Source organism: Solanum pennellii, chromosome 1 (assembly GCF_001406875.1).
Source record: "Solanum pennellii chromosome 1, SPENNV200".
Lineage (NCBI taxonomy): Eukaryota > Viridiplantae > Streptophyta > Magnoliopsida > Solanales > Solanaceae > Solanum > Solanum pennellii.
In genome coordinates this window covers 87,507,677-87,534,966 of record NC_028637.1, presented here as the reverse complement: position 1 = coordinate 87,534,966, position 27,290 = coordinate 87,507,677, and the positions used below count along the sequence as shown (strand labels likewise).

The 27,290-nt window shown below is 32.2% G+C and overlaps 2 protein-coding genes and 1 pseudogene across 3 annotated transcripts; all 3 read left to right on the top strand.

Annotated features, from left to right (window-relative positions):
• The first annotated feature begins 1,702 nt into the window (after positions 1-1,702).
• LOC107008088 (cell division control protein 48 homolog C) lies at positions 1,703-7,805 on the top strand. 2 transcript variants are annotated; one of them, XM_015206995.2, is made up of 10 exons: positions 1,707-2,718; positions 3,088-3,740; positions 4,477-4,629; positions 5,387-5,503; positions 5,604-5,708; positions 6,408-6,473; positions 6,564-6,628; positions 6,700-6,901; positions 7,114-7,251; positions 7,385-7,805. In XM_015206995.2, exons 1-10 carry the CDS (start codon positions 1,794-1,796, stop codon positions 7,430-7,432), a joined length of 2,472 nt encoding a protein of 823 aa, XP_015062481.1. In that variant the 5' UTR covers positions 1,707-1,793; the 3' UTR covers positions 7,433-7,805. The 2 variants fall into 2 exon arrangements, with proteins under 2 accessions (XP_027769928.1, XP_015062481.1); XM_027914127.1 differs by lacking the exons at positions 6,564-6,628; positions 7,114-7,251; positions 7,385-7,805 and having other exon boundaries at positions 1,703-2,718; positions 6,700-6,839.
• Positions 7,806-15,132: 7,327 nt separating this feature from the next.
• LOC107029094 (SNF2 domain-containing protein CLASSY 4-like) lies at positions 15,133-21,574 on the top strand. The gene is made up of 4 exons (XM_015230414.2): positions 15,133-16,792; positions 17,782-19,602; positions 19,725-19,797; positions 21,426-21,574. The coding sequence occupies exons 1-2, from the start codon at positions 15,407-15,409 to the stop codon at positions 19,600-19,602; spliced, it is 3,207 nt and encodes a 1,068-aa protein (XP_015085900.1). The 5' UTR covers positions 15,133-15,406; the 3' UTR covers positions 19,725-19,797; positions 21,426-21,574.
• Positions 21,575-26,838: 5,264 nt separating this feature from the next.
• Positions 26,839-27,290, top strand: part of LOC107024564 — an 18,557-nt pseudogene continuing 18,105 nt past the window's right edge.

Genomic DNA, 27,290 nt, shown 5'->3' with positions numbered 1-27,290 from the left:
TTTTATAGTAAAAACTCAAATCTGAAATATCTGATTATGAATAAAAGAATTTTACTAGTATATCATAATTTACATTTGTAAAAAAAAAAAAATATTTGGTGAAAGGATAAAATTGGTTACTTTAATTAGACATTTGAGGATGAAAATAAAAAGTTATTTCCCCCTTTAATTTTACGTGTTATATTTTAAATTGATATATTTATTTTTAAAAATAATTGATATGATTATTTTAGCACACTAATTCTATTAATTGAAATATTTAAAAGTAATTACTAAAATTATAATCGAAAAAGTATTGAGAAGAGAGAATCAGACATGACATGACACAATTTCATATTATCGATAACATGATTCTGCATGAGAAAGATCAGAGGTCACGTAATAAGACAAAAGGTTAGTAGGGGAATGAGTATTGTCTTGCTTTGTGAAAGTTTAGGCCTTCTAGTGCATGTTGTAGTACTAGTCATCCCCTTGTAATTCTTTGTTTTTATGTTTCGATTATCATATTAGTTAATTGTTGCTTTTGTTTATTTCGTGTAGGTTTTACAATACTTTTATTTACTTATTGATATGGTTTTCTTTATTGTTTTCATCTTCGTTTACTTTGATTTGATGCACTTGAGTTGAGGGTCTTTCAAAAAGAGTATTTCTACTTCATGCATAGACTCTGTCTTTGTAAATCCCGTTTCACTAGTATGTTGTTGTTGACTTGTTGTTGAAAAGGTGAACAAGTAGAAGCAAGAGCCTGTTTGGCCATGCCATATGAAATCATGATATGAAAATAAAGTTTTATTTAGACATGTGATATGAAATTTTTATATTGTATATTTACTCATAAACATAACAATCTCATAAGTTGCAAAACTATTAAAATAGTCCCAATTGTTAATTTAATCTTATCAAGTTATTTGTTTTCCACTTAAGTAATCATTCAACTTTAATTGAGCAAACTTTAGTTTTTAAAAAATGAATATAAATTGTAGTGTATTAGTCTTTAATATAATTCTCTTACATAGTATGGATAATTTCCTCATGTTGAACTTGCATTTATCGATTATATGACCGAGAAGACGAACCAACATTGTTACTCTGAGTAATTTGTTGGTCAATCATCCCCAACTATATTTTTATGCTCATAGATTATAATATTTGATCACTCGTTTAATATTTTCACAAATAATTATGTAACACTCAACAAGCTACGACAATATTCACTTATATGTTAATATCATAATGATTCATGTCTTGTTTAACTTGTGTACAATTATACATTTTCACTACATTAAATACTATTAAATTTTGTTTTAGAAAAGTAATAATGTCACATAATTTCAAACACAAGCTTCAACTGATTTTTTGGTAGTCTAGGAAACATTTTCTTTCTCTTATAAGATTAAATCCCAAAACAAACTATTATTTGCTAACATAACTATTTTATATTTGAAATTTTTAAAGTTAAAGTTATATCTCCTTATAATTTTTATAAATAATATTTGATATATTGAATGGACTTTTCCTAAAAATATGAAATATAATTTAAATTATAGTTATTTTTATATAAACGTATATTTTAGGGTAGAATTTTAAAAAACAATAATTAGCAAAAGTGGAAATAAAATTTTGAGTATTAAAATTTCAAATTATAACTTTGTGTTTAAATTTTTTATGACCGTATTCTCTTATTCAAATAAAGTAAATTAATTTTTCGAAAAAACAGTGATAAATTCTGGTCGAAGTGCTAAGTAGAACAGAAAATTGTTAAACCTTAAGCGTCGGCCGCCGGCAGAGAAGAGATGGGAAGGGGAGGACGCGGCGGCGGCAGCGGCAGCGGTGGACGCCGGTCACTTTCGTCGTCGTTCGATCGAGAGCTTCGCACCCATATTGAGTCCTGTAAGAACAATTACCTCTCCGTTGAAGATCTCGTCGACCACCTCCGTTCATCTTATCACAAGTATTCCCGCGAAAAGTTACAGCCGTTTACCAAACGGGTCCAAGATGTTCTGCAGCTCCAGAGCTCAAACCCTAACTCAACTGAAGAAGTAACGCCTCCGAAGAAGAAGCCAAAAAGAGACGGCAGCGAGCAGCGATTGCAGCTCCTTGAGAAGAAGCATATAATGAGTAGTCAAAGAAAGAAGCAGGAAGGGGATGGTTCTTCGTCGACGACTCTCGCAAGTACTTCGGATAGTGATGATTCTTATTCTTCTTCGTCTTCCGATGCTATTTATGGAGAGAAATTGGAAGAGAAGCCTGATTTAATGAAGTCTATGCTTCGACATACGTACAATCAACAGGTTAATAGTACTCCAAAGTCGAAAAAGATTGAATACGAGGTGATTCATGACAATAATGATGAAAAAAGGAAGAAACTTGTTATGTCTAAAGGAGGACAACGAAGAAACATAGCCACTAAGGATTTAGGAGGAGGAAGAGGAGGAGGAGAGGGGGAAAGGTTTGGGGATAGTGAAGGGAATGTTGATGGCCCAAAGTTCAAGGATTTAGGAGGAATGGATGCAGTGTTGGAGGAACTGAAAATGGAGGTGATTGTTCCATTGTACCATCCTCAGCTGACTAAGCATCTTGGAGTTAGGCCTATGTCAGGGATACTCTTACACGGGCCACCAGGCTGTGGTAAAACAAAACTAGCTCATGCTATTGCCAATGAGACTCGAGTTCCATTCTACAAACTATCTGCTACTGAGTTGGTCTCTGGAGTTTCAGGTGAAACTAGTTCTTTGATCTTTTTGATTTTTTGTCATGATTCTATCTTTGCAATCTTAATTTATCACATAATTGGTTTTTGGAATTGCTGGTGAAGCTAACTGTTTGATGTTTGTTTTCGTTTCGCATTACTAATTTTCTGTTAGCAGGCATTTTGTACCATAGAGTTACTTATAATAGTTGAGGTGTGTTCCCCCTTAGAAAATGAATATGGGAGAATATTCTTGGAAATCCGTAACCCTGCTATTTTAGCAGCAACTATGGTGCATCAGTCAGTATTATGACAGTCTTGAGTGTTTTAATGAGTGGGTGTCGTTTTCTTATTGTTTTCAATTAAAGGCATTTTAATTGGGCAGTTCTCCATTTCAGGTGCATCAGAAGAGAACATAAGGGAACTGTTCTCAAAAGCATACCGGACAGCACCTTCTATTGTGTTTATTGATGAGATTGATGCAATTGCTGCCAAAAGAGAAAATTTACAGAGAGAAATGGAGCGGCGCATTGTAACACAGCTAATGACGTGCATGGATGAGTCACATAGACTTGTAAAACCTGATGATGCAAAGGGAACTGCTCTACCCACTGATAAAAGAAATAATGAAGCAAAATCAGATGGATCTAATGGTGGACCTGGTTATGTCCTAGTAATTGGGGCGACAAATAGACCTGATGCTATTGACCCAGCATTGAGGAGGCCTGGACGATTTGACCGTGAAATCGCCTTGGGTATTCCAGATGAAAATGCAAGGGTGCAAATTTTGTCTGTGCTTACACGTAACCTAAGAGTTGAAGGTGCATTTGATCTCACGAAGATAGCTAGCTCAACCCCAGGATTTGTCGGAGCAGACTTGGCTGCTCTAACTAACAAAGCAGGTAACTTGGCAATGAAGAGGATAATAGACGAGAGGAAGGTTGAGCTTTCAAGAGAAATGACAGATGGTGAAGATGCCGAAGAATGGTGGAGAAAGCCATGGTCACCTGAAGAGATGGAAAAGCTCAGCATTTTTATGGCTGATTTTGAGGTATGATGCGGAGAATCTTGATTTATCTTTATGAGAATTATTTTTAGGTTGTGAATTGTGATCCTAAATTGTTGTATGTAATTGCCATTTGACATTTTATATCTTGTCGCTGAAAACCACCTTTTCTACTTTCTCATAATTGTAGTGGTTGATTTTAACTTTCACAGTTTAATATATGATTTGAAATTGCTTTATCCGTGTTTCTAATTCACTTAATATTTATAAACTTCACATGGGGTAATGCTCTTAAAGGATGATGCATCCTCCTTTTAGACTGAGAAATCCAAGATCAAGTTTGTCAGTTTAGAAAGGAGGGCACACCATCCTTTAATAGCATTATCACATGAAACTTATGCATGTTAAGAGAATAAACATACATATATGGGTAAGGCTATCAAGGATAAAACCTAGCGCGCATGACCAGGGTTCAAGTTCCTACAAAGACACAAAAAAGTTAGTTAATTTCTTCCCATTTTTCAAAGTCTTTGGTGTATGGAGTTACCCCAGAACTTTTCTTGTGGTAGCAGGTAACCAGTGAACTAATCAGGTGCATGAAGCTGGCTCGAACACTACCCTTATCAAAAAAGGGGATTAAGTTTGGCATGTTTAATATATATTTAGTTGTTTAGTAACCTAGTATCTGATACTCTCTTTCCGGTATTGGATTATCTTCTATGCAAAATCTGAAAACAAGCTATTTCATGTAATCTGCTGAAACTCATTTGATAATATGCAGGAAGCAGCTAAATTAATTCAACCTTCATCTAGAAGAGAAGGTTTCTCCGCTATCCCTAATGTTAAGTGGGAAGATGTTGGAGGCCTTGATTCGTTAAGACATGACTTTGACCGTTACATTGTTAGGCGTATAAAGAATCCTAAAGATTACATGGTCAGTAATTCTCTTAAATTATGTCAAACATTCAGATATAAATACTGCACTGGTTTGTCAGCTGATTGGCTTGATAATTTTCATTTAAGAGCTCCTTACGTGATGCTTTTTTCCTTTCCCTTTATCTCATGTTGGGTGCATTTGTTTACTTGTTTATTTCGTCCATCTTCTTTCTTTGGGCATTTATCCTTTTCTTTGGCCAAGTTTATGCTGGTTTCCTATTCCATTGCAGAGGATCTTTAAATTATCAATGTTAACATGGAGTTTTGCCATCCTTGTAGAACTTCTCTGCAGCATGGAATACCAGAGTTGTACTGTTACATATCTTTTTTAAGTAGTGAAGAGCCTTCCATCATCTTCTCGACACCCCTGAGCATAATGTGCTGGACCATGTGTTCTTTTTGGTGTGATCACTTGTACTCTCTCTTAACTATATGATAGTGTCCTTGGTCCTACCAATGGGTCCAACTGTGTCACAACTGTAGTTGCAAATGTCCGATGGGACTTATGTCACTGCTACTAGGTTGGAACGATTCATTAATGTCTTTCCCTTTGGATGGGACTTCGTAAAATTCATGCATTTCCTTTAGCAAGCATCCTCTGTCCTACAAGTTTAGTAAGCTATCAGTTGATGGTTGCAAAAATCCAAGCTAGGACCAGTTATGTGCTGGTTTTTTGTGCCTTAACATCAAATTGTTTGTTAATTTTTCCGATGAGTACACAGTATAAAACTTCTAAAAGTTGTTTCGTATTTCAGGGTTTTGGAGTGGACTTGGAAACAGGATTCTTGCTTTATGGTCCCCCGGGATGCGGTAAAACATTAATTGCCAAGGCTGTTGCTAATGAAGCTGGAGCAAATTTTATACACATTAAGGTTCCTGCACATTTCTATTTTCTTAAATGACTGCTTTTTCTAATGTTTTGCACGACTGAGGCAAGTCATGTTTTCTCATTTACTTATCTCCTTCATCCAGGGACCTGAAATTTTGAACAAGTATGTTGGTGAAAGTGAGCTAACCATTCGGACATTATTTACCCGTGCAAGGACATGTGCTCCATGCATTCTATTCTTTGATGAGGTGCTTATCACTCTTTCCAACTTAAACTCACTTAGTTCTGTCATCTTCTCATTTTATAAGTCCGTCCACCTTCAAAAGTACTGCAGAAGCGTTTGCTCATTTTTATTTCTTACAAAAATTTACATGCATCTGTAAGATGCTTGCCACTTAGTCTTAACACGATGTACAGCGTGTTCAGATATTAGAGAATGCTCTACAGTGTTGCTTCAGTACCAAATTAATAATAGAATATACAAAAATAGAAATTTTCAAAATTCTAGTGCTCTTGTAAGATGCTTGCCACAAAGTCTAATACATAGTACACTAGTACAGTGTTCAAATACGAGTGCGAAGTTTAATTGTGATGGTTTAATTACACAAAAAAAAACTACTTTTGTTTGTGTTTCACTTGTCACGACCCTTAAAACACAATAAAATAAAATGTTAAGTTTACTATATCACCCCTTATTATAAATCATCTGAGTCATTAGGAAATGAATTGGAAATGAATAATACTTAATAGTAAGGGTAAATCGTCTGTTGGTTTTCCGAACCGGACAAGTAAAAGTGGACATCTATTTTTAGTATAGTAGACAAGTAAAAGTGGTCGGAGGTAGTAGTAATAGAAAAAGGGAAAGTAGAACCTTTGTGAAAAACACATGATTGTCAACCTTTTTCCTTCTCTTTTACATCTGTTTTTATCCTTTCATATTTTTACAGATGGATGCATTGACAACTAAGCGTGGTAAGGAAGGAGGTTGGGTCGTTGAAAGACTTCTGAATCAGGTTTGTATGATCAGGCATATGTTCTTGACAGAACTTGACATTGTATTCTTCTTAACCTTTGCAAGTATGAAACTTCTCTAATTATTGCAGCTACTAATAGAACTAGACGGTGCCGATCAGAGAAAAGGTGTTTATGTGATTGGTGCCACAAATAGGTATTTTTCGTTCTTCTGTGTAATTGTGCCTTTGGTTTTTCACATTCTTATTTTTGTTATCATGTTTGCAGACCTGAAGTCATGGACCAAGCTATTCTTCGACCTGGAAGGTTAGGGAGACTCTTATATGTCCCTCTACCTAGTCCAGATGAGCGTGTACTCATTTTAAAAGCTCTTGCCCGGAAGAAGCCTGTAGATTCTAGTGTTGACTTGTTGACCATTGGAAGAGATGATGCGTGTAAAAATTTTAGTGGAGCTGACCTAGCAGCACTGGTTTGTTCATCTTTTAACATGCTTGTTATTACATGTCTTTACCGCTCCCTCCCCCCTCCCCCCCAAAAAAAAGAAAAAAGAAAAAAAGAAGTTAAAAAAATAAAATAAAATGGAACATATGCAACTTGTCACATAACTTTTTTTCATGGTTGGTACTTTTATCGAAGGTGTGTTTCCTTTATTGACTTTTAGTAATCGCGTAAATGTGCCAGATGAATGAAGCTGCAATGGTTGCACTAGAAGATAAATTGACAGCCATGGCTACAAGTTGTGATGACACATCATCGGTTATTAAGGAGTCACATTTCAAATGCGCTTTGGAAAAAGTATCTCCATCCGTCTCCAATGAGGTACATCTGATTCTATGACCTGAAATCATCTACAGACTACAAGTTAAGACACTTATGATTGTATGCTAAATCCTATATTGGTCTCTTATTATACTGTTCCTATTTTTTTCTTTTCTTTTTGGGGCGGATGCAGCAAATAAAATACTATCAGGAGTTATCAAAACACTTCAGAGCAGCATGAAAACCTTGGTTAAGGGAGAAAGTTGCACGAAACATATTTTGGATATCGATGTTTCTTCCTGGTCTTCTTGTGAATATCCATGAGTATAGTTCCGCGGGAGCAAACAGAGTGGAGAGTGGGAACAGAGAAATCGTTAATCTTTTCTCTCCTTTTTTTTGTTTTATAATTTTAGCAACACAATTTTTTGCACTAAGCAATATGCTATCATAGTGTTGAGCAGTTTTGTAATGAAGCAATAGAGACTTTGTATTTTCTCTTTTAAGCTTTTATGTACTCACTAGATTATTACAATACACATGTATGTCTTTGGAATATTTTTGAATTGTATTAAAGATGTCACTTTTCAACTTTATGTAATGCATTATTTTGGACACTTTTTATTTTTGATTTGCCCAATGCTTGCCATCATTTAGTTGTTCTTTGAATTATGGGCAGGCAGGTGAAACAGAAAAAAATAAATTAGATGTCACATTTGGAAAAACATTATCAAAGAAGACTAGTACTTTTAAGGAAAACTTTTTGGAAAAATTATCTAAGTACATAAATTATCTCTAAAATTTCCTATCATTTAAAAAAATTAGAAATTTTTTCTCTCGAATACATCCATATTCTCTTTCGATAAATTCCTTTCCTCTTGGATATATTTGTGAGCTATGTATACGTAGGTTTCCTAATGTATCCGAGATTTTATAATTTTAAGGACTTTTTGTAGTTTGAAAAATAATAAAAATGAGATGAAATTAGCTTTTAACATTATAGGATCTATGTAATTTTTTACATTCTTTTCTTAGAAAGTGAAATTCACTTATTTTCTTGTGTTTGAAGGATAAATAAATATTATGAGAGATGTGTTTGTAAAAAGTACTTTTGTAAAAAGTACTTTCTTATATTCTTTTTTATATGTAATCTTTTTAGAGTTTACTCATATTAAAAAAAATTAAGTAAATTTAAAATTCTATCCTTTTTAAATATTTTCTTGAAGTCAACTTTTCAATAAATGATAAATATTTTAAAAAATTAAAATACATTTGAATGACTATTTAAATTTTTGAGTACGAATATGAAAAAATCAATATTTTCCCACTTCAACATTCCTATATATTTTGCGTAAAATGATTTCTTTTTATATAAATTCTTAAAGCAAACGTGACAATATCACCAATAATTAAATTCCATTAATCTAAATATTCTTGCTGAATTTGATGTTATTAGACGACAAGTTCCTGATCTTAATATAGCCGAATACAAATTATTGGTTTGTTGTTTCTTTTAAATTTTGGTTTGTACTTTCATTGTTTTATCCGAAAAGGATCAAAATTGTCCTTAAATTTTGCGAAATAGATCACTTATATTCTTCATTATATTTTGGGATCAAAAATATCCCCGTTGTTATCCTAGGAGACCATAAATGGATCCTCAAGAGTTAACACCCTAATTTTTTAGTGATGTAGCATGCCACATGAGACTAATCCCTTCACCTAAGCGTTGCCAACTAAGATTCACTAATCACTACAAAAGAACTTGATCTTTAGTGACGACAAAGTTGCCACAAAATCTCAAAATATTGTCACTAAAGGTTATGAGTAACTTTTAGTGACGACTAATAGTAAAACCTATTTTTTCAACCAAAAAAATATGATAATTAATTTTTGATTGCAACCTAATTTTTCTAAAAAAAATAACTTGCAATATTAATATTAAAAACACCCAATATTATTACCAAAAATCATGAAAATTACTTCTCGATTCACATCTCCTACTATATAATGCATCACTGTACATTTTATACATTTACCTATAACATACAAATAAAATCTACATTGTCTTCAAACTCTTACTTAATCGATATTATTTTTGTTTTTTTTAAAATAATGAAGAAAAAAAATTAAAATTAAAATTTAATGTTAAAAACTTTTAGTGACGTTCTTTTGGGCTTTTGTGGCGACTATTGTTGCAGCTAAAGGTTTAGTTCTTTTGTAATGAATCCCAATAGACAATGCTTAGGTGGAAGGATTTGTCCCACGTGATTTGCCAAGTTAATAAAAATATGGGGTGTTAACTCTTGAGGGTATAAGTGGTCTCTTGAGATAACAGCAGAGACATTTTTGATCCCAAAATATAACGAAGTATATAAATGATCTATTTCACTTAGTTCATGAAAATTTTTCACCCTTTTCCATTGTTTTATTTATATTTATATGTAATTCATTTATACAATACAATCTAAAAGGCAGCAAGCTGCATCAGAAGATCTATGGTAAAAGTAATTAATCAATGTATGAAGTAATGACAATGAATATTAATTACTTATGAATTTTTCTAAGTTGGTTAAAGATTTATTTTTAAAACTAATTAACTTCAAAGGTATAATAGGTAGAATATTGTAATGTATACATTGATTTTATGAATGATAATATTAAAATAATTATTTACAATAAGAACGACATATAAAAAGGAAGGGGAGTATATATTTTATGATAAAAATACTTTTGTATCTATACTAGAAAAAGAAGTTCGTGCTCTGCACGAGCTCAATCACCATTATTTGAAATTCGTTATTTGTGATATTTTTAATTTTTTAAATATGATAATATTTGTTTTTTAAACTATTAACAATCCAACATTAACAATATAAATCAAAGGTAATATGGATAATTTATTTGAGAAATAAAATAATAAAATGTATTAGATTACTTCATTAGTTAGTATAAATAAAATATCATGGACTTTTTGGACGATTAAACCAAAAATTAAATTTAATCATTGGGATATTTGCTACACTTAGTAGTACTTATTTCTACTACTTGTATATAAGTGGCAATAAGCATACAACCTTCAGTCGAAGGTTAACATGTCTGATTAAGCTGTGTGCTTATTTACATACTACCTATTTGACCTACTGGATTAGGCTTGATATTTCAACTCCAATATCTGGAGTTCAAACCTTGCCAATATAATTTTTTATTTCAGCTTTTTTTCCCCGTAAATTAATTACTCTCTCGGTTTATTTTTATTTGTTATGTTACGCTTTTCGAAAGTCAATTTGATTAATTTTTAAAGTTAAATTAGATTACATTAATTTGATATTTAACCAAAAAATTAAGATACTCAAAACAATATTGCAAATTTTTGCTATATCAATATGATGAAAAAATATATTGTAAAATGTTACTCAAAAATTTTATGATTTGACTTGAAAAATGAAAAGTATGACAATTAATAGTGAACGGAGGGAGTATTATTTCGATAACTAAAGACCTCTACATCTACTAATTGATTTATGAGATTTTCACCTTGAAAATTTGTGTTTTAATTAGTATAGGTCTTTGATTAATTTCAACTTATTTATTGATTTGAGGCTTTTGACATTTCGTATACGTAAGTATATATCTTATCTATATTTTAGTTGTTCCATCTTAACAACACAAGAGACAATCAATATGTCTGCTTCACATGTGTGATTCCAAGCGATAATTAACAATATATTGACTCTTGAAATTCTATTTGTGTCATATATATTAGGACAAGAAAAATAACATATATTATTTAAAATTACATAAGATACTATATACAATAATTAATAACTTAAAGTATTTAAAATCATATTATAATTTAATTAACTTTCTAAATTTTATCTGTGTCACATAAAATAGAACAAAAAATAACAGATACACGGGCGCATGTGTCTAGTAGTATAAATAAACATGCATAATTGACATGGGAATAAATTATAAAAATTTAATATTATTTCAAGTAAGATAAAAGATTGAATAACTAAATATAACTAGGTAATAGATAAATATTAAATTTTCATTACTAATGTATATCTAAAACAGCCATTAGCTTTTATGAGGAATCCATGCAATTGAAACAGACATTTAAATTTGTTTACTAAACTAACTTTTTATTTATAAATAATTTTTATTTTAAAACAAATATTTGATTATGTCATTAAACTGGTAAAACCAAACATGATACATTAATTACAACGTGTGTCAAAGGATATTAATACACAAACAATGAGGGTCTAAACTCTAAAGTAAAGTTAAAGAGAGGGTCCTAATTTATTTACTTTTGTTCTAAAGAAAATATAATAATAATAATAATAATAATAATAATAATAATGATAATGATAATAATAATAAAACTCTATTTTTTCTACTTTAATTTAGACATGAAATCATTAAATATTATTTTATACGGTAATTGATTTGTTCTAACAATTCTTATTCGAGAAAAGATCCTCATATTTCTACCTTATGAAGTAATCAAGGGAAAATTGTATAAAATAGAAAACTAATAACCTAAATTAAATGGAATAGCTAGGGTTTGATTTAATTGTGCTCCATAGCAAACATTATCTAAAATTTGCCAGCGTCTCTCTCCCAGGAATCTCGCTCGCCACTCTCCATTCTCGCTCGCCTCTCTCGCTTTATACACAGAAGTGTATAATTCTGTTTCTGTTTTGTATAAAGCGAGAGAAAATTGTATATACACATGCAAAAATGTATATCTTCGTGTTATACACTTAATTATACAATTTACAAACATTTTACTTCAAAAATTGCAGAGAAAAAGGCCAACGAATTATACAATTGCGAATTATACAATTGCAGTGAAATACAATTTTCTCTAGCTTTATACAACAGAAGTGTATATATTGTGTTTCTGTTTTTGTATAAAGCGAGAAAAACATATATCTTCTTGCTATACACTTATAATTATGCAATATACATACATTTTAATTCGATTCAACTATATCCAAAGCAAATTATACAATTGCAGCGAAATAGGCCAACGAATTATACAATTTAGGCCAGCGAATTATACACTTTTATATGTATAGCGAATTATACAGTTTTTATGTTTGCTATGGAGCGCAATTATGCAAAGTTTGCTATATTATACAAATATGAATTTTTTGTTTGCTATATGTGAAAGTTGCCCTAATATCAATAATACAAAATTCTGAACTAAAAATATAATATAAAATTAAAATATTAAAATACGTTAAAAAATTTAATAAGTTGTTATAATGATATCGAATAATGTTATGTTCCTTCAATATAATAATTACTTGTTGCAATGCTTAAAATCTAAAAGAAGACGCCAAAATACAAAATTTAATCTTTTATAAGAAGATAATTAATAAATTTTACAGCAAATAATTTAGCTGTTTGCGGAGACTTTAAAATATTCAACAATTATAAGAGAACTTATTATATTGTATTGTTAGTTTAAATATTATGTTTGTTTTGATTATTATTTAAATTATATTGTATCATATCGTTTAAATTAACAATAACGATAATGACCATTTTTCGTATAATCACATTGTTATTTTAATATTTCTTCTTATTTTTTTGTGTGTATATATATATATATATTTAATAATCACATTTTGTCTTTTATTCAAGTTTTTCATAATAACTCTACTCTATACCCTACTTTTCTGATATGTTTATCATTTAAATTATGAATGTGTGACATTATACGGTGAAAAATGATACAAACTACTGTATTTATATTAAACCAATATAATACGATACAATAGAATATACTATAAAGCAACACATAACAATAATCCAAAAAATATGAAAAATTTGTTGCCAAAAAAAATTTGCTTTTATAAATGATGGTTAACAAGAAAATGAATAAAACAATTTATTTTTTTAGGAAATTCAAGGGTTCACACTTCACATCTTCTTCTTTTGTTTAAAGCTAAAAGTGGATTCTGATCTGTTATAAAATAAAAAATGAACAGAATATTTATCCAATTTAGCCTATGAAGTTATTTTTTTTTTTTAAACTATCTGAAAGTGATATCAATACACAAACTTTTTTCACTTTATATGAAAAAAACAATAAAGTTTAAAAGAAAAGGAAAATCTTATATAAGTAGAAAAATATTAACGTGCCTACAAAATTCACTGAGCCAAGATTTCCTAAATCAGACATAAAACAAAGAATATTACTCGAAACGTTCGGTATTATATGTCATGTTACGCTTTTCAAAAGTTAATTTGACTAATTTTCAAAGTTAAATTAGTTCATATTAATTTGGTATGTTAAACAAAAAAATTAAATATTCTAAAAGTATATGAAAAGTACTACAAATTATAATTTTTTTCCATATTAATATGATGAAGAAATGCATCTTAAAATGTTAATCAAAATGTTAGACTATTTGTGATACTCCCACTACTTTTTTTTCCCCAAAATTTCAGATTATACTTGCATTAATAAATTAAATAACTTTATCTTTCTACCCTTAATTAATATTTTCTTAAGTCAATTTTTTAATAAATGATGAATATATTAGATTTCAAAAATTAAAATGCATTTGGATGGTTATTTTAATTTTTGAGTTTATTTTTGGAGCTAAATTTATTCACCAATTCATCTAAAAATTTTAAAAAATTTCTTAAAGCTTTGACTTTCAAGACTATTTTTGATTTTTTCTCCATCTTTTATTTTAAATTTTTTTATTAAGATTTTTCTTTCAAAATAAGATTTTATAGAATAGTGAACGGAGAGAGTAATTAATAGAAGTATTGAAATAAATATTATTTACTTATTAGTTTTTCTAGGTTGGTCAAAATATATATCTTTACACTAATTAACTACTTTATCAAGGGTATAATATGAAGAATATAATAATTTATACATTAATTTTGTGAAATAACAAATATTATATATCACCTATTTCAAATTTTGAGAGTTGAATATTTTAGTTTTAATTGCGAGTCAAACCTTTAACATCTCTTATGAAATATCATCCGTTATATCAATTCAACTACCCTAACAAATTCTCAAAAGTTTTGAGTTGAGTTTTATTTTTTATTCTTTAAAAAAGTTTCATTGTTATGTTACCCAAAATATTTTATTATAACCTACCAAAAATGATTTAGCTACCCTATAACTTATCAAATATAATTATACTTAAATTACTAATTAGATTAATAAATTCACATCTTCCATAATTATTTTTTTAAAATTTACAGCTGTAAAAAAATACATGTTCCATTATAACTACAAAAAAACAAAGCCAACCCCTTTCCTCTTTCTCCTATACTTACCTTAAATAAAAGTTTGTTTCAGTATTTAACTCTCTCATTTGAATATTTATTACTGTTCAAAATTTATACAATTCACTTTTTTTTCTTAATTTAAATTAGAACAAACACAATTCTATAATTTATAATCGCACAAACATAATGTAATATAAATCATAGATTTCAGAAATATTTTATTTTTAAATTTTGTATCTAATCGAACTAACTTATATAAAATGAAACGACAAAAATATTAACTTTTTTAATAAGATAGATTTATAGTCAAATATCATAATTTAGACATAAATTTTCATATCTAGTCGAACTAACTTATACAAATTGAAACGACAGAAATATCGACTTTTATAATAAGATAGATTTATAGTCAAATATCATAATTTAGACATAAATGTTCGTATCTAGTCGAACTAACTTATATAAATTGAAACGACAGGAATATCGATTCTTTTAATAAGATACATTTATAGTCAAATATCATAATTTAGACGTAAATTTTCGTATGTAATCAAACTATATCATATAAATCGGGACCGAGGAAGAGTTGGTATACATTTTTTCCCTCTCTTTCTCTTCTGGTTTCTCTTCCTCAGCAAAACCAAAAAAACACTCTCTGTAGTACTAATCTTCCATAAAAGGGTGTTCTCAGTCAGCTTTCTCTTTTTTTTTTCTCCATCTCATTCTATATTAGTGCTAAACATTAAAAAGTTTCAAAGGCATCTGTCCCCCCCTGACCCTGTTACTCTGTTTTCTTACAGTTTCAAGAATTCAAATCTCTGTCTTTTTATCTCTTTATTCAGATTAGTGTTTCTTGTGAAGAATGTGTTTAATATGCATCTGACTGTTCTTTTTTTTTTTGTGCATTTTGATCAAGAAAGTTGGTGAACTGAGGTGGTGAAAGATGGATTCAGGGGATGATTCTGGTCCAAAACAGAGGAGAACTAGACAACAGTTTTTGAAATATTGTGTTGATTTTATTGAGAAAAGGAACAGGTCATGTCAAAATGGTAATCTTACTCCGTCTTCTTCGACTTGTTCTGTGAATATTGGAAAAGAGGGTGTGAGTTGTGGGAGGAAAAGAAAAATGGTGGTTTCTGAAGGTGATAAGAGAAGAATGGGAAAATGGTCAGAAGATGCAAGAAAGTTAAGAAAAGGGAAAAAAAAAGTGGATAATGGGAGGAGGAGCAAGTTCAGTCCAGGAACTTGTGAGTCTATCATGAAACGGCCTTACGTGGAGGAAATACTTGATGAAGATGATTCAGAGGATGATTCTGATGATGATACGGATGATGATTCGGATGATGATGATGTTGTTATCATTGAAGAGGAGGAAGAGAGTAATATGTTGAATGCAAAAGATGAGGAGGTTGTTTCATCTACCTCAAGCATGTGTGGTAGGACACCGGTGAAGTCGGTGGAAGTGTATACTGATAGCACCTCATCTTCTGAGTCTGAGTCGGATTCTGAAGCTTCAAGTGATGAGGATAATGATGACCCTGAAGATAAGAATTACGGGTTGATTGAATCATCAAGTTCTAGCCAATGTGATGATGTAATAAGTGATTCTGATGATACGGAATCAGAAGATGAAAAGAATGAAGAAGGTAAAAAAGAGTCGAACGGGGTGTTAGTATCTGAGTTTGTTGTTGATAGTGAAAAGCAGAAGAAAGGCCGAGCATATCTTTTACGTGCACGTTCACTTTCTAAGTCCAAAAAGAAGTTGAATAATGGAAATGAAAGTAGCAGCCCAATTCTTCTTACTGATGAGGAGGAGTTTGATGACTCGGGGTCTGATGGCGAGGAGTCTAAATCTGAAGAGGATTGCCAGGTTGATGACTCGGTGAAGAATGTTGTTCAAAAGGATGTTGTTCGAAAGGACAGGAGGACTGGAAAGAAGATGCTTGAAGATTCTGAATTTATGAAGTTTGTCGTTGATTCTATCATAAATGTTGATGGTCATGATATACTTACTCCTTTTGAAAAGAAGGAACAGGTTCCTGTCAAGGAAACACTTCCTTTAGTATTTCGGTTTGAAGACGAGGAACCTCCTCCCCCTGAGAAAGAAGAATGGGAAAGGGAAGTTGAAGATCTTTTTGCTGAAATGCAGATGTGTATCTTAGAGTCAGATATTGGCTTTACAAATCCATCCGTATCGGCGATGCAGAGTGGAAATTTAAATGACTGTCAGATGGGGAACCACCAACTTGTTCTAGATGAACAGATCGGGCTCATCTGTAAAGTTTGTTCCTATGTGCATTTGGAGATCAAGTACATCTTCCCTTCTTTTGTAAGTATACGAGTTTTGTCCCGTGAAACACTTTTTATTTTAAATTAGGAACATAATTTCAAGTTCTACATAAATCAATTCAAAACAGCAGCTACTTTTATGCTACTAGATTGAAAAGGTAATCTACACTGTTTAGCAAAAGGGCATATTACACAGTCTGTTATTTTACTTCTAATAGTAGTGATATCAGTAGTAAACACTTTACTAAGCACTGATGTTTGAGCAGCTAAGCCAATAGGTTTTCCTGCAGTTTGACTCAGTAGCCAGAATAGCCCATTGTCTCTTTACCGATCTCCTTCACCTTCCCAGTGAAGAGATCCTGAAAAACAAATAAATCAGGAAAGAAGGAAACAAAACATTGCAACTCTCTTATTAGTTTTGAAACTGAATTTAAATTGAACTTAAACTATGGTATATACAACACATTGGATATAGTACTTGATCCAGTGTGTGTAACCTGCACGTCAGCTCAATTAGGCAGTTGCACTTTCTTAGGATTGTGCATTTTATTAATTGAGGATTTATTTAGCAAATTCAAGTATGAAGCCATATGGTTAGTTGCCCTTTTGTCCGCATCAAATCAGGATTGTGAGAGACTATCATAGCCATAGGTTCTATCATACCTGTCACATTTGCAGATGTGTTAAAAGGTAGGATCAGTTGATCTGAGGAGTGTGTTGTGTCAGCAGCTGCACTATGTGATTATACTGCTCTAGTGTGAAAGGAATTACCTAATCATGACTTAGTTTGGTTTGAACTTGCTCCATGCTGCCTGCATTTTTGCGCTGATCATTCACATTTGTATTGAAACCATAGCCAAACGCTGGTTATGCCCTCTGTGAACATTCCGCATGAGAAGCCTCCTTTCCTGAACTATTTTTGGGAATCACATTGTATGCTGAAATTCCACATTGTTTGCTGCACTTTCACCTGGCTCTCCAATTTATTTTTGCTTGACCCTTAAATTCTTGCATTTCTGTCATCTGCAGGCTCAGAGAACTCGAGGGAGATATGAAAGAAAACATTTAGGACAGTCGCCATTACTCTTGGATGTTGGTGGCTTCAGATTCTCTGATTCTTCTGCAGTCGAAGATTCTCTGATTAATGAAGAAGGAACTGTGTGGGATTTAGTTCCCCAAAGAGCCAAATCAACTATGTATCCTCATCAACGTGGTGGATTTGAGTTTATGTGGAAAAACGTCGCTGGAGATACAAATCTCGAGAGGCTGAGACAGCCCCTATCTGATAGCAAAGGAGGATGCATAATCTCACATCCACCTGGCACCGGGAAAACCCGTCTCACCATAGTATTTCTTCAGTCATATTTGAAGCTGTTTCCAAAGTCTCGACCTGTAATCATAGCTCCTTCCAGTTTGCTGCTCAACTGGGAAGCTGAGTTCCAGAAATGGGAGGTTGACATTCCCTTCCACAACTTGAACAGCAAAGATTTCTCTTTACAGGAAGATGAAGCTACAGTGAGAGTCTTTCGCTCTTTATCCCATGCGGGAAAAAGAAATCCACACCTTATACGAATGGTGAAGCTGGGATCCTGGGTTAAAGGGAAGAGTGTTTTGGGGATAAGCTATGACTTGTTCAGGATTCTTACTGCAGATGATGGAGACAGTTACGCCAAACCGATTAGAGAAATCCTTCTTAAATATCCTGGTCTTCTGGTACTTGAAGAAGGGCACACTGCTCGGAATGAGCAAAGCCTTGTCTGGAAAGCTTTGAAAAAGGTTGAAACTGAGAAGCGCATAGTTTTGTCTGGGACTCCTTTCCAGAATAACATCAAGGAGTTATACAACACTCTCTGTGTAGTCAGTCCAAAGTTTGCTGCAGATTTGGAGCAGAAATGGGCTTCTCTTAGCAGTTCCATCGACAAGAATGCCCGAGCATTGGAAGAGCTTAGAGACATTATTTCACCACTTGTCCATAAGTGTAGTGAAAATGTAAAGAAGGTAAGCCTACCGGGTATAAGGGACACTGTAATTCACTTGAAACCCACAGATTTGCAGAAGGAGTTGCTTAGAAGGATTCCTGAGAATCCAAGCTCCTTTTATGAACAAAATCTGGTGTCTCTTATCTCTGTTCATCCTTCATTAGTGGCCAATAGGAAGGAGTTCTCTGACTTAGAAAGTCAGCTAAAAGAGAGAGGCTGTCGGTTGGATCCAGATACCGGAGTAAAAATGAAATTTGTTGTTGAGCTCATCAGACTTTGTGGTGGGCGGAAGGAGAGGGTTATTATATTTAGCCAACTACTTGATCCTCTAAACCTGATCAAGGAGCAACTCAATTCTCTCTTTGACTGGACTTTAGGTCGGGAGATTCTCTATATGGATGGGAAGCTTGACGTGAAGCAGCGGCAGATATCTATAAATTCTGTTAATGACCCTAAGAGTGATGTAAAAGTGCTGCTTGCATCCATAAAAGCCTGTTCAGAAGGAATAAGTCTGATAGGGGCCTCAAGAGTGGTTTTGCTTGATGTTCTCTGGAATCCCTCAGTAGAACAGCAAGCCATCAGTCGAGCTTACAGGAATGGGCAGACCAAATTTGTGCATGTTTACTGTCCAGTAACATCAAAATGGGAGGTTGACAAGATTGAACAGCAGACGAGAAAAAAGTACCATTCAGATGTTCTTCTGTCTAAGAATAATGAAGCCAAGATGGATTCTGTGTCAGAAGATAACATACTAGAATCCATGGTTGAGCATGAAGGCCTCCGTCATATTTTTGAAAAGCTCTCTCATGCACCACGTGTAGTGCCGCCTACAACATGCCTTAATTCTTGTCCTCCAAAACCAAGCAGTTAGGTTAGTATATATGTGTTTTCTTCTGGTTTGCTGGTATATGAAGCAGTCAGACTTGTTTAGTGTATTTTGTTTACTGCCTGTCTTTGAAAAATGGTTCAAATACTTTATCTCTTTCTTATCAGATCAGTTGGAGCATTTTTTTGGGTTGCGAAGGACATTTGTTTGAGGAATTTTTGAAGCCATCCATCATTACAGGTACACTACCATACCATCAGTAAGCATTTTTCTGAAAGATTCTAAATAATGTATTTGTTGAATACCAATAATATGTGAAGCTTATCATATGCTAATGTATTAACTTGGGGAGTTACATTCAAGGTAAATGATGGGCTTTTAGGTTACTAACACAGTAAACCTAAGCATAAGAATAGGATTAACTTCCACTGGGCACTAAGAATAATATTCTGAAGAACAAGTAAGTGACTAAGTAATTGACTAAGCAACAGGGAAAAATTAAACAAACAACTCAAGACTCTAATGTCAAACAGTAAATAAAACACAAGGAGCTGGAGTTGGTTTTTTGACACTCTCCCTCAACTCTTGCTTCTTTCCTTTTAATGACGCCAAGCTGACGACAGAAGTTTCCAAGCTAACTGCTGGTCTAGTGTATTGTTAATATATCGGCAACTTGATTTTCTGTTTTACCTGCACCATTGCCATTTGCATTTCTTCTTCAAAAACTTTTTCACTAAGAATAAGGTAATGTACCTCTACATTCTTAGTCCTAGCGTGAAACACTGGATTCTCCGCCAAGTTTATCGCCAACTGGTTGTCACAATACAATTGAATTGGATACTTCATTACCCAAGACACAACAATCTGTGAAGTTTTTCAGATGCTAATGAATTAACTTGGGATTACATACATTCAAGGTAAATGATGGCCTTTTATACAGTCATCATACTTGGTTACTAAGAATTGACTAAGCAACAGGGAAAAATTAAACTAACAACTAAGGACTCTATACTCAAGCATTAAATTATAAACAAGAAGCTGGGGTTGGTCTTGTAACAGTCTCCCTCAACACCTGCTTCTTTCCTTTTAATGATGCCAAGCTGACCCTGAAAACCTGTCGGTTGACACATGTAAATCTCATTATATCCAACTCTCCATGCAGAAATGCATTTTTTCAAATTCATTTTTCACAGGTTCCAATCCATACTAGCTGCAAGTGCTAGTAGGAGTCTTTCCACTGGACTAAATGTTTCATCGTAGTCTAGTCCATATGCATATTGCTGAAGACCCCGAGCTACAAGACTTGTATCCTTCAATTGATCCATCTGTGTGATGCTGTATCTTGTAGACCAATTTAGTAGAAATAGGTTTGACATCCTTTGGATTTGTCACGAACTTCCACGTTTGATTTCCTCCTCCATAGCTTTAAACCACTTCAGATTCTGATATGCTTCAGTCTGTGGTTCTTTTTCATTTCGTTCTTCTGTTATGACAGCTTGCCATTCTTGGAATTTTGCACTGACAATCTTTGGCCATATGTCCCTTCTTCTTCCAATTGTGGCACTTACCTTCAAACTTTTTCCTGCGACTTTGATTCTAATTCCAACCACCTTCACCTCCAGTGCTCCCTTCGCCTTGACAACCTCCTATGCAAGATTGCATACAATAGACCCTTGTGGTTCAGTTGGTTAGTATACCGGAATGCCCTTTCTTCAGCACTTAACCAAATAATTACTGCTATAAGTTTCACTAACACTACTGTGTTCCAAATGTGCTGTTTATACCGAATAAAAACATTACAAATACCGCGTCTTTAGACAAGAAAGATCTTTTTTATCTTGTACTTATTCCTTTCCTTCTGGTTTCAGGTACTTTGATGCAGATTCACATGAAGAATGCAGCTAATATTAGGAGTTTTCATCACCCTTAAGATGTTCTTGTAACTGCATTAACATTGCTTCATGTCTATTTATTTATACACTTCACATCATATATTATGATTTCGATGATTTTAAAATTAACTTCTCATAATTTGAATGGCTAGTAACTACTTAATATCTTAACAATGTCATGATTAGTTAGTTTATGGAAATAATGTTAATTCTAGTTGGTAAAAAGCAAAGTTAATACCAATTTAAGCTCATGGAGAACAATAAAGTTAAAGAACTTGGTGGTCAAAAGCTAATTAAGTTGATGTTTCAACATCCCGTAATAACATGTAAGAACAGAAGAATTATATTACTCTCTAGAATACAGAATCATAAGTATTTTATTTTGTAAATGTGCCAAAGGAGAATATAGAGAGATAACTGTTAAAGTTATTCTAATTACCTGATTCAACAATGTTTTGTGTGAGTCGCTCAACAGAAGCAAAGTACACGAATATTTAATTATGAACAAGAAGAAGGAAAAAAAGAAGACTAAGAAGTTCAAAATTTTCGTTGTTTTAGAATGAGAGAAATATTTCTCTATTTATAGACAACAAAGGGTAGTGTGAACAAATATTTGTTATGCCTTATCTGAAAGGTCACAACTTTTTGGAAAAGTTGTAACCCTTCAGAAAGATCATGTTGCTCCCCAATATACACGCAAGTGGACGTGCTGACTTAAGTAATATAGATTCTTAAAGAAACGAGTTATCGTTCCCAAGGGACTTATGATAAACTTATATTTGATACTCAATTCTACAAATAAAATAAGAGTAACCGTTTTCAGAAATTATGACGATTTTTTACTACTATTAATTATGCTTAAAATAAATTATTTTTGTATTAAAATAAGTTACTTTGATATTTGCCAAACACTTTAATAAGTCAAAAACTGACTTTTAAGTCAGTTTGACCAGCTTTTAATCCCATCCAAACAGACTCTTATTTTATTATTCGTTAACTTATTTCTTCAGTTGTCTAAGCTAATTGATGAATTACATTCTTAATTAGAAATCTAGGTTTAGTAGATAGTTGAATTTTCAACGAATTTTACTTTTTATTTCTTTTCATTAAAATTTGAAATAAACTGTAATTATTCAATTTAAAGTTAATAAACAAATTCTATACTCTTTCTATAAAATTGTTAAAAGAGAACAAAAGAACACCTCATTTGATTAGTGAAAGCTTGAAACTTAAAAATGGTTTCATTATAAGCTTAATCTCCACCTTTTTTTTGCTTTGTTCGGTCACTTTATAATAAATTAAACACAAATATTAAAGCTCAATATTATGTAGCTTGATTTTAAAATTTTGGAACATTTATTCGTAAAGAAAACTAATATTAGTATTATGTAGTTTAATTTTAGCTATATGCATCCATTCATCAAGAAAATAATAATTACTTATGTAATATTTGGACACTCTTCATAAGATTCCTAGCTACGTCATTGTGCCTAAGAGCAGGTCACAATCTTACTTAAAAGTGACAACTTTTCATAAATGTCGCAACTCTTCATTGAAGTCCAACTTTTCATAAAAGTCACAACTTTTCATGAAAGAGAAGACTAGTTTTGAAAATAAATAAATTAAAAGGGAATCCTGGTTTATGGTAGCGTTACATAGGCAGAGCTAGGGTTTTCTTTTATATATATACTATTTAAATTACCCGCGCGACGCGCCGAAATTTAATATCACGGAATATATAAAATAATACTTAAAACCTATCAGTCATTCAAATTAAATCATTATATTATCTTACATACAAGATTACATATTAACAAACATTAATAATGTAAATTATAATTAAAATTATTACATCTTGTCATTTATTCTTAATAACATAAACATAAATTAATTATTGTAAAAAGACACAGAATTTGTAACATAAGCAATGATGTGAGTGAGCCACTCAACATGAACAAAGTACATGAATATTTAATTGTGCAGAAGAAGAAGAGGTTCAGAATTTTCATTGTTTTAAAATGAAAGGAAATCCTCAGAGGCGACTCAAGGTAATCGGATGCCTAAAGCAAAATCTTAATTAGAAGCCTAAAATCTAAATAAACTTCACATAAAATAATATTCAACGTTGAAAATATTATTTTACTCGGGCAATCATTATATGAATTGTTAACATAGTTCTACAAATAATAAGTTGACAAATTTGAAATAAACATAAGAGTTAGAACCAGTGTTTTAAAAGGCTAGGGCGTGAGGCAGAGCGTTTTACTTAGTCTAGGGCGAGGTGTAAGCCTCGAGACCGGGGCGTAAGCCATATGGAAAACAAATTTATTTTTAAAAAAATCAATAGTTTGAGATAATTACCAACATAATTAAGAAAGCTCATAGAAAATTAAACTTCTGACATGATTATACACGTATAAACAATCTAATAACTTTATTTTTATAATGAAAAAATCTTTATTTCTAAAAGTATTTTTATCCTACTATATAGTTTACCCCCCTCTCTAAAAGAAAATAATCAATAAAACTTACTACTATTATAATAAAACATCACTCCATCATGAATAAAAATAAAATTACTTTCAAATAGCTAAATAAAATATGAGAATTTTGAGACATATGATAAAACCATGAATACCAATGATAAGTGGAAAAGTAAAATTTTGCTATGTATTTTTAAAAGAAATGTTATGTACTATATCATCACCTTCACAATGTTTCCAAATAGTAAATATGTGATACCACAACTTGTTATTTGAGTTACTCTCGATCTTTTTATCTTTATAAATTAAAAAGTTATTAAGTATCCTTCATTTATTCAAGAATTATGAGGATCAACAATGTTAGCTAAAGTTTGTAACACATAATTTGTGTAAGATCTGTAAGGCAAGCCCCGAGCGTTGGGCGTTCTCAGGGCGTACAGTTGGACGCTTAGGGTGCATGTCTTGCAAAATTAAGCCCCAAACTTGAGTCTCTAGGTGTTTTGCTAGAGCCCCGAGGCGAGTCCAACAGAGTCTTTTAAAACACTAATAGAACTGTATGTTTGATGAAGTTGATAATTTGGTAACCTTTCATTTTACTATGTTGTTGTAATTTTTGAAAATCTAAGAAGAAATGGAAGAAAAATTTACAATTCACTTTGCTCAACACTTTTTCAATTATTAATTTTTTTATAAAATATTTGTAACACTCAGAAATTTTTCGAACAACTCAAACCATTTATCATAGTGAGTGAGATTTTACCAAGGAATTAAAATTTCTTAAAAAGTGTTAAGGTCATTACACTAGACTTAGCACCAAGAGTTCCAAAAAGAACTAAATTGGAATTAACAAAAATCTGAAATTTGGAGAGTACAGTTAAGTATGAGTTTTGGTCAACTTTAAACGATTATAACTCCTAGCACAGGATGATTTAGGTGTTTTATAAGATACCATAGGAAAGATATTTTAATTATGTTTCCAAAGACGCCAAGTTTGCTAAGTTTCGAGTTCGGATGTGTGAGATATGACCTTTTGAAGTTAGACTTTCCAGTTAAGGAAAGTTAGCAAAAATATGAGGGATATTTTGGTCCTTTCCTTACCCAATCAGATTTAATTCATTTAGTATTATTTTAGGGTTCTAATCGTTTTAGGTGCAGTTTTAAAATCAAAATATACACCTAGCGTTTTAGTTGATAGTTCAAGAAGAGGCAGCAAGAGAAAAGAAGAGAAAAAAGGAGAAAAGATGAAGACGTTCATCGACGTTCTTGAGTTTAGTTGCGGATTTTCACATGGGTCTAATCCCTAAGAAATATGTAAGATTCCATAGTATTGGTTTAGTTCACCCACACGCCAATCATGTAATTTTTCAGCAAAATCTCATGTTTAATGTTTAAAGATTAGATTTCTTGATGAGTTCTTGATAGGTGTTCATGAGATTCATTCTAAATCTTATTGTGTTGGGTTTTTGATGAATTCTTGAGATGAAATTGAGTAAGTTGAGTGTTGTTTTCGGTATATTAGATTGTTATTAAATTAAGTAATCAAATCCAAGTGATTGGGGAAGAAACTGTTCGAATTTAGGCGATTTAGGGAGAGAAAACAAACAAAAGTGTTTGGCAGAATTTTCTGGGTTGGGCCCTGGCGCGGCGCGCTTGCCAGAGCGCCCTAACCCTTCTTTGTCCTACAGGGGCTGGCTCACCGTGCCACCCATAGCCCCAGGGTAACCTACTTCCTCCAGTTTGCCCCCGATTGTTTCGCTTGAGCTCATTTAAAGTGTATCTTCACCCCTTTTGATTCTAAACACTTTAAACTACTTCTAAACACTTGGAAATCATTCATAACATGAATCATAACCTTGAAATAATAATTCAAATTCAATGTACAGTTAAGATTAAGTTTTGAGAGTTCTTTCGGACCTTTTTAGAGAGTCCTTTTGATCCTTGAGGAGTCTTCTACAAATTCTAGTAACTTGTTTCAAGACTCAAGTAAGTGAGAATGAGAGTGAGGATAATGTATTCATGTGTCTACAATGTCACGTAGATCATTCATATCACGAACCATAACTCTTCAAGAGAGAGTTTAGAATAGAGTTCAAGAAAGAAAGTCTTCAAGTTCAATTGTGAATTCTTTGAGATCCATCATTCATCGAACTAAGTTTTGAGGAAGTAAACAAGATAATGAGAGGAGTCTTATACATGAATTCCATGTAGTTATGTAGTCCTTAAGTTGAATTTTTCATGCCCATAATTTCGCATGAACCTTATGTGTCGAACAATCTTGAGATGAGCGGTACCTTTGAGTTCTCGAGTTGAGTAGTTCATGCTCATAGTTCCGCATGAATCCTCCAAGTTGAAAATCATGAAATCATCCATAAATATGAGGTCATGATCCTTGAATCCATAATCCAATTCAAGGAAAGTTAAGATCAAAGTCAAAGAAGTTAAAAGTTATGTCTAAAAGATAAGAAGCAAGTCAAAGTGAGTTCTTAAAGTTTTCAAGAGTCTTTAACAAACCATTTTAACTTTGTTTTAAGACTCAACTTGCAAGTTAAGCAAGAGTAAATAGTTGAGTTCAATCTCAAAAGTTATAAGGGGACTAAGTAATCCCTAAGAGTTACATATGTTTTCACATTTAAACAAGTAAAAAGCCTTAGGGCTAGTTTTCAGACAGAAGTATTAGCTTTATAAAATGAAGCAAATAGGGAAACTATGATTTCGGAGAGAACTTTTAAAGCTAAGTTTTGAGCACTAATCTCAAACCATAGAATCATTATGTTTAAAAATATAAGAGGCAGTATATTTTGGAAGTAGTATTGAGCATCGATGTAGGGATGCGAAATTTCAGATTAACTCAAGTCTCCATGAAAAAATGTATCCATCATGGGTAGAAAAGGGTCATACCTTTTTAGATGAATCCTTTTCACAGTTTACTAGTTAGAGGAATTGTTAGAGGAATCCTCTTCCGCTGTTATCCTGTCAGGCATTCTTTGTTAGTGCCTTGACTTCCCCAACAAAGTGGTATCAGAGCATTGGTTATTGTTGATTGTCGTTTTGAATGATGGAGGCAAATATAAGCAAAATGGTGTGTTTAAATGGTAGTAACTATCATATTTGAAAGGCAAGATGAAAGAACTTCTATTTGTCAAGAAGATGCATTTACCTGTGTTTGCTTCTAATAAGCCTCAGTCTTTGAATGATGAAGAATGGGAATTTGAGCATCTGCAGGTTTGTGGCTATATTAGACAATGGTTTGAATATAATGTTAGAAATCATATTGTGAATGAGACACATGCCAAAGTTTGTGGGACAAGCTCGAGACACTTTATGCTTCGAAGACTGGCAACAACAAGTTGTTCCTATT

Excerpts from the sequence above, each read along its gene's own strand:
- LOC107029094 (XM_015230414.2), top strand. The coding sequence starts at position 15,407 with ATGGATTCAGGGGATGATTCTGGTCCAAAACAGAGGAGAACTAGACAA. Across the intron at positions 16,793-17,781 it reads AGTACATCTTCCCTTCTTTT|GCTCAGAGAACTCGAGGGAG; the intron begins GTAAGTATACGA and ends TGTCATCTGCAG.
- LOC107008088 (XM_015206995.2), top strand. The coding sequence starts at position 1,794 with ATGGGAAGGGGAGGACGCGGCGGCGGCAGCGGCAGCGGTGGACGCCGG. Across the intron at positions 3,741-4,476 it reads TTTTTATGGCTGATTTTGAG|GAAGCAGCTAAATTAATTCA; the intron begins GTATGATGCGGA and ends GATAATATGCAG. Across the intron at positions 5,504-5,603 it reads CAAATTTTATACACATTAAG|GGACCTGAAATTTTGAACAA; the intron begins GTTCCTGCACAT and ends TCCTTCATCCAG.